The 13,076-nt window shown below is 41.1% G+C and overlaps 1 protein-coding gene and 1 long non-coding RNA gene across 6 annotated transcripts in view; one reads left to right on the plus strand and one right to left on the minus strand.

Annotated features, from left to right (window-relative positions):
• The window catches only part of CACNA2D1 (calcium voltage-gated channel auxiliary subunit alpha2delta 1), a 370,898-nt gene that overhangs the window by 166,675 nt on the left and 191,147 nt on the right, over window positions 1–13,076 (minus strand). For all 5 annotated transcript variants that reach the window (XM_081023487.1, XM_081023486.1, XM_081023485.1 and 2 more), the window contains exon 5: window positions 7,080–7,124. In XM_081023487.1, coding sequence (XP_080879613.1) covers window positions 7,080–7,124 — 45 coding nt within the window. The remainder of the gene's footprint in view (window positions 1–7,079; window positions 7,125–13,076) is intronic.
• LOC308486923 lies at window positions 43–5,475 on the plus strand. Its single transcript, XR_013991385.1, has 3 exons — window positions 43–82; window positions 1,057–1,132; window positions 5,329–5,475. It is a non-coding gene; the product is annotated as an uncharacterized lncRNA (long non-coding RNA).

The following is a 13,076-nucleotide window of genomic DNA, read 5'->3' on the forward strand; positions in this document are numbered from 1 at the left end:
AAGACTGAAAATTAAGGGTTTTTTTATTTTTGTTTTTTGCTTAGGAGAAGAGACAGTTCTTGGGCAGAGATACATATTCATGGTAGGTTAGAATGGAAAAAAAACTTGCATAGATTTGAATAATGGGATTAGGACACGATGGTCGGTTTTGTCATCGTGCATTGCAATTCAAATACAGCTAAGGATGTAAACACCTGCTCCTTCATACCTTGATATCATTTATAATTTCATCGGTAACAGCCGATTTACCAACCACTGATTAGAAATCAAGCTTCACTGTAAGTGGAACGACCGCATACGCCACTCGGTGACATGTTTGATGGGTGCAGAAGATGCTCATTTCTCAGTGAATGATATTGTAAAGACTAGCTTTGCAAGTGGCCAGTGTCAATCATTCACTCAGTGCCACTTCATCTGCTACTCTTTGAGGGGGATGACATTGATTCATGCTGGCATCCCAAATGCATTATGGGAAAATGCAAGCTGAAATTTCAGCCAGGAAAAAGGAAGCTCACTATATTGCTACCTGATGTTTTAGTAAGTAGTTTGAAAGATAGGAGGGTAGCTCATTGGTGCAGGTTATGTTTCCAGTATAAACACATAATAATTTATACTCCAGCTGTTCTAATATAGCAAAGGAAACTATGAGATCTGGCACACTGACCAAGGAAAACATCAGCCCTTCAATTGCACTCCAGGTTTCTCTACCAAATGAAGTGAGAGGGTCTTTTCAGTGGTGGTGTCCCTATAATGCACTGCTGAGAGAGCTCTCCTGGCACCTTCTTTATGGCCATTTGCTGAAGCTCTTCCTGTTCTCCAAGACCTTTCATTTACAATCTATGGATGTTTCAGGGTTTGCACTCAGTGAGAACTTGGTGCTTTATGCCGTTTTTAGTTGCTGAGATTTCTGCTTTCTGGGGTTGTTGTTTTTTGTTTTGCTTGAAGGGTTTTACTGTAAACTGTATTTTTTATTTTATTTAAATTGTCAAGAGAACTTTGTTGAATGGGTGGTATATAAATTTAATAAACAAATAAATACTCTCTCATTCTTTTAAGCTGCTGGATTTTCTGATTGCATAACTAGTTTAAGATTTCATGAGCCAATTCTGGAACTTCTGGAAACATCAGACAGGTGACTTTTGCAAACAGGATGTTGGTCTACACTCATCCATGGTCTGAGCCTGCAGGGACCTTCTTATTTATTTAAAGTGTTGACACCTTGTTATTCAGCAGAAAACTCTCACAGAACAGCTCATGGACAACCAATAAAAAAATCCTGCTTGCAGGCTTACAGTCTAAATGAAATGACACAAAAGGAAAAGGGGATGAGGAGGGGAGATGACGAAAAGTAAACTCAGGCACCAACTCTTAAAGATGCATACTTGTTCTTCTGATGGTCATCTGACATGGAAGTTCTCTTTCTAACACTTTTAAACTAAAATGAGTCATGTTGCCACTGCCCATTTCATCCCTCAGTGGTGATGATAGCGGTAGGCAGGATGCAAAGAACTCATTTCAGGCTTCAATGATGAGAGAGAAAAGGGTTTTTAAAGGATAAAGGAAAAGCCTACAATATATTCAGGTTTAAATTGCCCCAAAGTGCCTTTTAAGCTATGGATACTATTTTCAAAAACTCTCAGAATAACCAGGGGTGTTAGAGTTCCTGATGTGGCCTGATGTGCTCTCCCTGACGTGTGAGATACTAAGTGGACAATTTGATGAGCCATGTTGCTGGGATCAGGCTTGATAGTGGCGCTTCTAAAATGATAGGTGCCAGCTCATGTTTGGCACATTGTTAGCTCTCTGATTTGCTTTCCCACATGCAAAGACACAGACGTTGTGCTGCAGTAAAAACAAAAAACAAGGAGCAATACGGCCATCACTCTTACTATTAGCAAACGATTAACATCTGCGCAAACAGCACTGCTCTATCAGTCACGGCTGCTTTCCAGCGCAGGGGCTTTCTGAAGGGAATTCTCTTTTCTAATAAATCACTTGTGTCAATTAGGGGATGTAGCCCTTGCCAGGAGATGTGGTTGACTGTTCCCAATTAAGCCTTAATGAATAAGAGCAAATGGGATGCTGGAAGCTCTCAGCTGACAATAGCTGTTCAGGGTGTGTGTGGAGGGGGGTGGGTAGGGAGGGGGTGAAGTTAAGCTAAATGGTAAACAAAAAGGAGCAACAAGGTAGACAGTGAACAATGACATGGCCCCCTGGAAGTAAATCAGGCAAGTCACAGGTATTTTAAAAATCTGCCCCAAGCCTCTCAGGATATTGCACCTTTCGCAGAAAGGAATAATAAAATCACAAGTAGAAATAAGGGGACCATGTGGGATCACTCCCCACTCTTTGCCGGCTGCATAAGGCAGGCACAAAAAGGGTGATAAAGCTGTATTAGGAATTCAGTAGTATGTTCCTGAATGTTCAGGCTATCACTGCCCTGTACATAACAAGCAGTACAGCGGGTACAGCAATTGAGAATGACATCAACGTGAAGCAAGGAGTCTAAGTAATGCACTCCTTATTATAGGACAGTATGAGACACCCACCAAAAATAAATAAATCCTAACACAACACGGTTCTATAATTTCTACATCACAATCTAGAATGATGCAGCCTGCAGTAGATTTTTTCAGAAGGACAACAACAAATAACAAAAACAGTAGGTTTGAGTCTTTCTCCTGTTGAGACAGATGAACATTAAGGAAAGCCTTTAAAAATGGCCACCTAGAGATAAAGCACAAAATAATGAGGCCATGCGCATACAAAATCTGCACACTCACTATTAATCCGGCACTGGAGGGCCTGGATATTGTTATTTAAATATAAGGCAGGCTGTGTAGCTTATGCCCCACAGGATTTATGGCCTTCACAGAGCTAGTTAGCAGTTTGCCACAGGGCAGGGTTAGCTATTATTTAAAACAACTGGGGCCCTGCAACAAAACGTAGCAGTGTGCTCCCTGGTGTGATCTGAGCCTGTGGCTAAGGGGGGTGTAGGTGTGTGTGTGAGAAACAGAAGACAGCAGTAAAGGCAGGAGTCCCTGCTCTATGCGTCAGTCTGTCTTCAGGGCAAGACTTATTCATTAATTTTTGAACGAGGGAAGTTAAACCCAGCCTGGCTGCAAGTCAATGGAGCAAGAGATTCTGTGTGCATGTGGATTTGGCCTAGGACAAAGTCAAATGATGGGTGTTGACAAATCACTTCTTCTCCATTACCAAGTGGATGCAACTTGCAAGCATCGTTTCTTTGGCATACTCCAAGTTCAGAGCAGAGATGGTGGAGAAAGTAAGCTCAGGCCACATTTACAGGAAACCGTCCCAGTCTGCACTTTCTGAAGCAACACAAGAACTAAAACACAGATAGCCTTTGAAATTCACACTTTACTGGATTTTGCAGTGTAGCTCTCCAGTCAAGTAATGTGTACCGAAGTGCACATACTTAGGTAAAGTGTGCACAAAACTGCATTATGTTTGAGGAAATTTGTTTTGAACTATCGTGTGCACTGGGGAAAATTGTATACAAACGTGTAACTGGATAGCTCATTTGGTAAAGCATGAGACTCTTAATCTCAGAGTTGGAGGTGACAATAAACAGAGTAGAAGGAAAAGGGTTATGAAACAGGAGGCAGAGAGGCACAGTGAACAGGGTAAGAGAGGATAGGCAATTTTGGGTAGCTAAATAATGCTGTAACTTTTCTTGGGCAGCGTAGGGAGACTGAACAGCAGCACAGCAGGGCTGGCTCTTACATCTGCCAACGGAAGTAAATTATGCAGACAGCCATATGTCAAACAGACAAGAACATCCCTGGTGTTGAGAACACCAGTCAAGCATATTGTGCAGCATCAATATATACACATCAATGTGTTAGAAAACAAAGTATATATCTCCTATATGCTACTCTATGGAGATACTTTGCCTAAAAGCATAATTCTCAAATAATGAGACAGGACTGCCTGCACGAGAGGGCCATTGGAAAACTTAATAAGAGGGTTCAAAGTTAAAGAGAAGGATCCTGATTCAGGGACAGCCTTTCTCTTCCAAATCAATATCTAGGAAGGATGAATGCCACCTTATTAATTTCCAAACAGGGACTTGGGAAGAAAGAAGCTCAGGAAAAGGAGCTGCTTTGCTCTCAGGATAATTCAATGAGAGCAGAAATTTGTCATCCTACCCAAGGTCAGGGAGCACAGAGCCAACAGCCTGAAATAACGGTTGGGGCAGCTTCCTCACCACCGCACCAGCTTCCCTGGACGTACTTAAGTCCTCTGTGCCCTGAGGGAAGGCAAAAGCAAAGAAGCTCAGGCCACCAGCTCCACTGCTAAAGGCACTTGGCAGAAAAGAGGAGTATAAAGGCAACAAACAAACAAACACTTTCTGCACATTCATTTCACGATCATATCATAACTATAGTGAAGGAGGAGAGCTGAAGGTACAGGAGAAGTCTAAGGGACACTCGCCTGAAAGAGCAGTTCTTGACAGGCTGAAAGGTGCACACACACACACACACACACACACACACACACACACACGTGGTCTGTCTATAAGAATCGGGGCAACATATATTTTAATCAGCCATAAAGGCCCTCACTTAAGAAAAAGTTAGAAACATTTACTAAGAACAACAAAAGCAAAGCCACTTCCTAAACAAAACCAGAGCCTTGGCTATGCAAACATACCTGGGAAGAACATGGAGCAGTGAGGGCGCCACCACAGAAAAGGCCTCACCATAAGTTTTATTTCTGAGTGTGGAGGTACTCTGAATGGAGTATGGCTTGAAGTCATCCACACCCAGAGGAGTTTAGGTTTAAATAACGGCAAGGCTAGGCCTGCTTGTAGACAACTACAACTGAACTTGTTTTCCTGATTCAGTCTAGCAAACAATTGTTATATAGTATTCATTTGGCGTCCTTAGTAAGCAGAGGTCAAAAGGCCAGGTCGTTCAGATGGAAAGTGCTGCCTCTAGGTTTGTTAAAAGTTTGAGATATCTCTGTTAGCGTAAAGGCAGGAAGAGCAAACGAGACAAACCAAGCAGGATCTGCAGTAAGTCCATCAGACTTGAATATTATTGAATTTTCTTTTTTTTAAAAAACAAAAACCAGAAACCTAGAGTACAGAAGAAACAACTCACAACAGCCCTAGGGTTTTAAATATTTCAGGCCCTGAAAAGCCACAGAGAGTTTAAAATAGTAATTTAATTGGCATTTCATTCCACACTATTGCTTGTAACACTCTGTAATTTATTTATCGACCAGGTTTCTGCTTGCTGACTGACAGCTGCTCAGAAAGCAAAACACTAATGATGCTTGGTGGTGTTTTTGACCCTTTAGGTGTCAACAGTTAGGGTCCATTGCCACAGTTGCTAGAACAACACTACAGATGGAGGCAAAATAGGTTCTCAAGCATCTCAGCCCTCAAGCTATGAGGAAAACGCTGCTATTTCTTGACACTCAGCTAATATATGCAAACCACAGGTTACCATTTGCTAGAGTAAAATAAATATTTGTTTTAAAAAGTCTACAGCTCCATGGTTGTTGTTTTTTGTTATCATACCCTTTCGAACAGCACCATCTCTTGCTACAGGAGCAAGGGCCTGGCCATCGTGGGAGTTCCTAGAGAGACAAAACCTAGGTACAGGTCTACTTTGATTTTAATCAGTGTAGTCAAAAGTAATGCTGCTCTCCTCCCCACCTCTTTCCTGCCACACATTCTCCCCCACTCTCCAAGTGAGTTAGGAGATTATTCAGTAGTACTGACAGATGTTGACAGATGTTGCTGTTTGCCTACCAAGTTCCCACTCAGACACAATATATTTTAGTATTGTATCTCATTTGACTATTATAATGGTCTAAAGTTCAATGGAAGAGTTCCAAATTCAGTTATTGAAATCCCTAGTTAAAATAGTTCAAGCACCAGAGCTGGGAAAGACCTGTTAGTCTAACTGCATGGGACTGAGCTCAGTGGACCATCAAAGGGTAGCTATCGATCTTCATTGCACTGATGTGGCGTTTCTGGTACACAATCTCAAGCCCACCGCTCATCCCTGGTGCAAGAGGCCTAAATACTCTCTGAATTACTCATAATAAAAAAAAACTAACTAGATTCCTTGCTATGAGTGGACAGAATCCAATGGCTTGACAGTTAATCTGGGAGACAAACAGACGTGCCCATTATGAAAGAGAAATCTCACAAGGTAGTTTCTTCCATAACTCAAAGTTGAAAACTGCTGAACTAGAAGCAAAAAAGTTACTCAAATGTTAATTAAATGGCTGACTATGGATACTTTTTAAATTCACCGTAAACGAATCCTGCACCTTCATCTTATCTAAATTTCCATATTCCATTTATGCAACTCAGATACATTTGTCTGACAAGATCAATGTACTCTCTTTAATTATCTTACAGCAACAGTGTCAAGTGTAACAGTGAGGCCATCAATCGTAAATCACATTTTATTACTAGGTGCAAATGAAGCGTGTTGATCTATCTGATTAATGCATTTAAAGAAACTCTGTATTAGTTTATAGATTGCACCTACAATGTTTATTTTAAATTAGCAAGCTGTATTATTTGAAGTAGAAAACAACTTCCCCTTTCATCCAAGTATTGTCAGGATTTCAAAGTCAAATTCTAAACAGACCAAACAAACAAAAGCACTGACCATGCACTCATGGTAATTTACTGTCACATAGTTTTGGAAGATAAGCTGCTCCATTGGCCTCCTAAATAGGGCCATGAGATCACATGCTCCCTCCCTCCCCATCTAACATGCCTGACCCAAGGCTACTGGACAGCCACTTGGGAGTGTAACATTTTAAGAGGACATATGTTCATAAACTCCAGTGTGTGTAGCCTTGAGCCGAACAACTGATATCCCAGATAGATAAAATCCAGAATCAACTGCACTACCTTGACCTACGTGAGTTGGTACTTAAATAAGTGTACACTTTCAGCCAATTCCCCCCCAAAAGTGAACCTAAATATGGGGTGTATTGTGGGGAAAGAGAAACTATAGTGAAAATATACTGCCTTTGGGGAACTTGAGGAAACATGTGCTTATATATTCATAAATGTTACTTACTTCATTCAGGTCATCCTTTGCATTGTAGTAGACAATATCATTAGTCTGTGTAGGAGGGAAAAAATGGAGTTAATTTTTGTTGAACCCTATAATACAAAAAAAGACACTACAAAGCCATTAACATCGAAGTTAATTCTGCATTTTCTGAACTTAAAAAATATGACTGTTAATTTCTCCATTTGGTCTGGTCTTAAATACCAGCCATAGCATGCTGGTGTGATGACCCACAATGCAGGGATCTCACAGGGCACAGCGGAGGATTCTGATGAGGACATGTGTCAGGCTACTTTCTTGTTGGAGAACCACCAGTAGCCATTCAGGAGCCATTTGTCCCTGTTTTTAAGTCTTAAGGGTATGCATTATCAACAATGGATGCAATCCCAAGGCTAGGTCCACCAGGATGAGAAGGAATCGGACCCAGCAGATCTCTGGCTGGCTACACCAGCCTTGTCCCAGCTCTGCCAGTGATACACCACCACATCTGCCCCATTCCAGTTTAGCTGAGACCCAGCCAACTGACCCCAGCAGATCTTAAGTTGGCAGAAGCCTTGAAAAAATAGGTGTTCTGGGGGCATGGTATGGGCATGACCAGGGAGAACATCGGCTGAATCCTAAACTCATTCTGCATGGTCATGTTCCCTGATAACCTGGCATAAATTAAACTGGCAAAAAGGGTTGTGTAACTCAAACTCTATTTTAAATTAACCCCCCCCCCCCGCCAGGCTTAAGCACAGGTTCAGGCACCAGCCTGAACAAAGTTTGGATCTGGCATACTTTATGCTACTTTAACTTAAGATGGCATAATTTACACAGGATTCCTATATTTAGGAGTGTCCCCCTAAATATCTGGCACCTGATCCATTTTAGAAGAACAGCTTCAACCCAGAAGGCCAGCTCTTGGAGACCTGACTCAGGGCTCATTCACACTTCTGCTTGTACCATGGTTAAAAAGCACAAGTCTGAGCGGTTTTGTGTTTGCCCCACAGCTTTCCATGGAAAACATGCTTTTACCACTGAATCAGAACAAACAGCAAGCTACAGAAAGCCCATTTGCCGTTTGGTCCAATTCTGCGGTCAACCACGGGTTTTGCCCAGGCAAATGCGGAAAGGCTAACAGCGGTGTGGATGAGTCCTCAGGCACGGGCTGGCTATAGAAGTTTGTTACCATTCTGCGCAGGTTGTCAGGTCTCATCAGAAGCAAAGTCTATTAACCATTAACTCAGCTTGTAGTGAATTTCAACATAAACAGCTGAATACAACACAAAAAACAGGATAATTTATAATCTACAAAGGGAGGGTTTTTCAAGACCTCAAGAGAACACTATCAGTTATGCATCAATTTTACTGTGCTTTTCTTCAAAACTCCACCTGCAATTATTACAATGGGTTTTACGTATGGTTTAAAGAACTGAAGTGTACTTTATATGATAAATCTAAATAGATCTAACAACACACATTTCTATCAGAACCCATTTCTCCCGCTCATTACTGCTGGCTTTATACCAAATCCAGAATGTTAAACATGAACTTACTGTTCGTCAATACAAGAGAAGAAATTCCTATCGCCATTAGAGACCCAAGCTAATTGGCAGTGCATCGATCTCTCTCTGAAACCTGGTGGGCCATACTCAAAGAAGCAATTTACAACTTAGCATGTCGCTTTCAGGAAAGGACGATAGCAATCAAGTTTAAATTTCCTTTTACTCCTGTTAGGTTCTGCACTTCTTATATTGAACTGACACAACCTCACCAGGTGGTTCTGCTTAAAAACTTCAAGTTAAAAAGCCCTCCCCTACCCCAAAAGACACTTGATTTTATTTTGTCCCTGGTATAAATAGCAAATAGCTGAGAAAAGAATGTTTCTCTGCACCCTTATTTGGAAAAAAAATTTGTTATGACCCAAAAGCATTTCATGAGTATCTGCCAGTGGCATTTTTGCTCTTGTAAAACTTAAAAGAGTTAAGATGACCTCCATTGTTGTTTAAATATAATAGGGAAAGATCACAACACAGTGATTTCCCTCAGTGAAGTGCTGGTACTCATATATTGTTAAAAGTGTCATGAGTGACAAAATTACTGCCATGGACAGCAAAAAAGAGGTGTCAGTACTCCATACTGGTAAGCACTGCCACACAAAAAACCTAGTCTTCACAGTCATCCTCTAACATGCACATGTGGCAAGGTATTTCTTTAACATGATTAAATGTTCTATATAATGTTCACATTTGAAGGTGATCATTTGAGGCTCATTCATTCAGCTTAAGAAAAGACAGAAGGCCTATCTGTCCAGCATCGTCCTTCCTGCAGTGGCCAACCTAAGGGTTCTGGGAAGCCCACAATCAGAATATGATGGCATTTACCTCACAGGAAGCTGCCTTACAGATTAGGACAGTCTAGACAATCTAACCTAGTATTGTCTCTAGTCTGATTGGCAGCAGCTCATTGGGGTTTCAAGCAGAGGTATTCCACACCAGGGATTGAGCCTGACAACTTCTGCAAGTTTCTTCCTCATAAACTACAGGGATTTTGGAATGTGATTCTTTGGCCACGTCTTAATCATGTGTGTTTCTCCCTATTCCCATGCAGAACATGCTTTTCTTTCTGCAACATCTCCAATGGTAGTTTTTTACATTCTTAATGGGCAGAGGTTCCACATCTTTACCTCCAGGCTGAAGATTACACCAGGGTATCAAGATATGCGAGTGAGACAGATCAGTCTTCATCCAGTTGTGGGGACAGACAAGGTGGATGGCTGGGGGAATGATGTGTTTCCAGACAACATTGCAATAACGAAAGACAATTCACACATGAAGAGTGGGATGTTTTGTACGCTTAGATTTCTCATCTATTCCCATGGCCTTATCAAATAATCTGGAGCAGAACAACAAACAAATGTAAAATTGGTTCCTATATGCCAAGTAAATACTGCTTTTATTAAGTCTCCTAAGATACTTCTCTTTAATACCTTTGCCTCCACTTGGGTAATTCCGTGTGTAAATAAGGATGCTCTGTTTCTCTGTTTTTAAGATTGCTATAGCTCAGTGTTAACCTCACACTTGAAGAAGAAATTAACCCTACCTTGCCAACTTTACTTTTTCTGATAAAGTTGTTAGAGGCACCTGACTTTACCCAAACCTCTCATTTCTTTAGCTATTTCCTACACAAAGAAATGAGGAATTGTGAAAACTCTGTGAGATTCCCCCCCTCCTTTGAACAGCAGACCCTGTTTTAAGGTAAATCGCCGCAAATGGCACTGCTGGCATGGGTTGCCATACGTCCGGATTTTCCTGGACATCCACCCCCACCCCCCCAATTTCTGTCCAGACACAGCTTCTGACTGCTGTATTCCAGGTACGTCCAGGAAATTTTAGACATATGGCAACCCTGTAAAGCTCACTGGCCAATGACATTATCAACCCTACACAGGGGCATTGTGAAGATTAAAAATGATATAATTCTGCTGCTGCTGCTGCTGCTGCTGCTGCTGCTGCTGCTGCTGCACCAAGTTCTTTGGAAGAAACTTAAGACATTAATGTGATTAATAAATAAGTCTTGTACTGAAGTAGTTCACTCCAAATAATTTAAATCTTACTTTTAAAATCAGTTATATATTTCTGATTAGCAATTGCTTCAGCTTCATATTTATTTTATAACTGCAACTCTCTAAATGCTATAAAACTCAGCAAGACTAATTACTTGATGTACCCAGAAAATAATGAAAAGAGGAAACACATTAGAGCAAAGCAGAGGAAAGCCTTGAGTGTCACAAGACGACGTGGCTGTTTTCAGGCTGCTTTGGTCATTAGAACAGCAACACAAATGCAGCCTTTTGACAGTTCTAACTACTAGAAATGATGTTTCATTTCCTCCTCCTTCAGTTCTCCCTTCAACGTAGCAGCTTGTAAGAGTAGCTGCAGTTAGAAAGTCATATAAGAAAGAGGCCAATATAGATGGCAGTGTGAATTGACTGGCGGCTCTTGTCTCAAAATTCCCATGAACAATTAAGGCCCCATCTTTACTGTGCTTTTAAAGTAGTATTATACCAATTTAAACAGTCATGACTTCCACCAAAGAACTGTGGAACTGTTCTTTGTTAGATGTGATGAAAGTTGTGAGGAGACCCCGATTCCCCTCTCAGAACTCCAATTCCCAGAGACCCCTGGGAACAGAGGTTTATTGTTAAGCCACTATACACTGTGAGTGCAAAACAGGTCTCCAACAACTGTCACCACCTGCAACAGACTACATTATTTTGGGGGTGGGGTGGGAACTGTTTAAAGTGGCATGACACTGCTTTAAATGAAGATGGAGGTCTAAGTTTGAAATGATAAGTATATTTGTGCGGAAATAACACCCACTGACTCTTTGTAGTTAGTTGTACTGACAGTGCATTTAGTTTGTCAGCCTTCTTTCAACTTTTATTGCATTTTTCTTCAGAGCATAATGCTTCATATTCTTCACTTGAAGGTTCCCCCCAGCCAGTTATAAAGGAAGATTTCGCTTGCAGCAATGGACTATTTTTAAACTGCCTACTGGTTTTGAAATTTCCTATTATTTGTTAGTTTGCTGTTTTCTATACAACTAGAAAAACATTTTCAATGAACTGCCATATACCAGAGATAGTCAACATGGTGCCCTTCAGATGTTTTAATCTGCACTTCACATCAGCCCCACCCAGCGTGAACAATCGTCTGGGATGGTGCTGTAATCCCACAACAGATGCCCTAGGGCAGGGTCAGAGCAGCTGCTGACCACTGGCCCAGTGCTGGACCATAGGCTAAAGTTTGAGATGACCCAGGAGCCATGAGAAAAAAGCCAGAGGGCAAATCAGGAGGTGTATATAGAGGGGGGGGTAAGATTGCCTGACTTCTGGAGCAAGCCAGAAGTCAGGACCAAATAATAACCAGAGATGCAGGAATACGCCAGAGCTCAAGAAGACTTTGATGTTTGAAGAAGGCTCAGCTGAAAACAGGAAGCATTTCGTACATCTTGCGTAGGCAGAATCAGTTCAGTTTTAGTATATTATATACTGCCCTGTGACTGTATGGTAAAGGGAGTATACAAACAAACAAACACCAAACACTCAGTTTAAAATAATGTAAGAATTGGATCTGACCAAGGTCTGCATATTCCAATGTTCTTTTCAAAAACAAGAACACAAGGGGATCCACTGAGTATTGGCTTGTGATCTCCTGATGAACTGTGCCCTTATATTTTTAAAGCTATTTAATTAATTGTACAATGCCAGTAAAATATTTTTTTAAAAAAATAAGTGCACTTATTGGCCAAACCACTGAAAGGTGGAAGACTACAACCAGCGTTGTCTTTACTTCTTGACCTGATGCTTGCAGCTATAATGATAGGGAGCAACTGCTATTTTTAAAACGTTAGAACATAAGTTATAATAATAAACAAAATATCACAAACTCATATGAAGTTAGCATTCTCAGCCATAACTGAAATCTAAGTCCAATGGCCAGAGATCTGGGCAAATTCATACAAGCAAGTTTTTGCCACTGTTTAATTTAAAGCATCACATCTCAGCCTTTGAATCTGCCAGTCTGCATTTGTGTTCTCAGTGACAGATAGTTGTTTTAATATGCACAAGTAATATATGGAAAGCTTATTGTCATGCAATCAGATTGCTGAGGGGTGCCTCTATCCAGCCTCTTTATCATGCAATGATGAGGATCCAGCTACTTTTTCTCTCCACCTCTCAATTAACCTTTGCCAAGGATTAATGTGTGTCAAAATGGTCACTGTCACAGCTAGCAGACGCAAAGCCCTGACTTCTGCTGTAATATCTACATGCTAAGCTGCCAAATGTCGCACTCTGGGCATGTTTTCATGTACTGGTGTCATACAACAAGGCTTTTTGCACTGCAAAATTCCACAGAACAGTGTATGAGGGCAGCTGTCAAAAGCTATACAGTTTTATAGCATCGGCATTTAAAATTTGATTGCAATGCCTAGGATGAGAACTGTCCACAAGAATGC

This window comes from Podarcis pityusensis, assembly GCF_964106645.2.
Source record: "Podarcis pityusensis genome assembly, chromosome: 10".
Lineage (NCBI taxonomy): Eukaryota > Metazoa > Chordata > Lepidosauria > Squamata > Lacertidae > Podarcis > Podarcis pityusensis.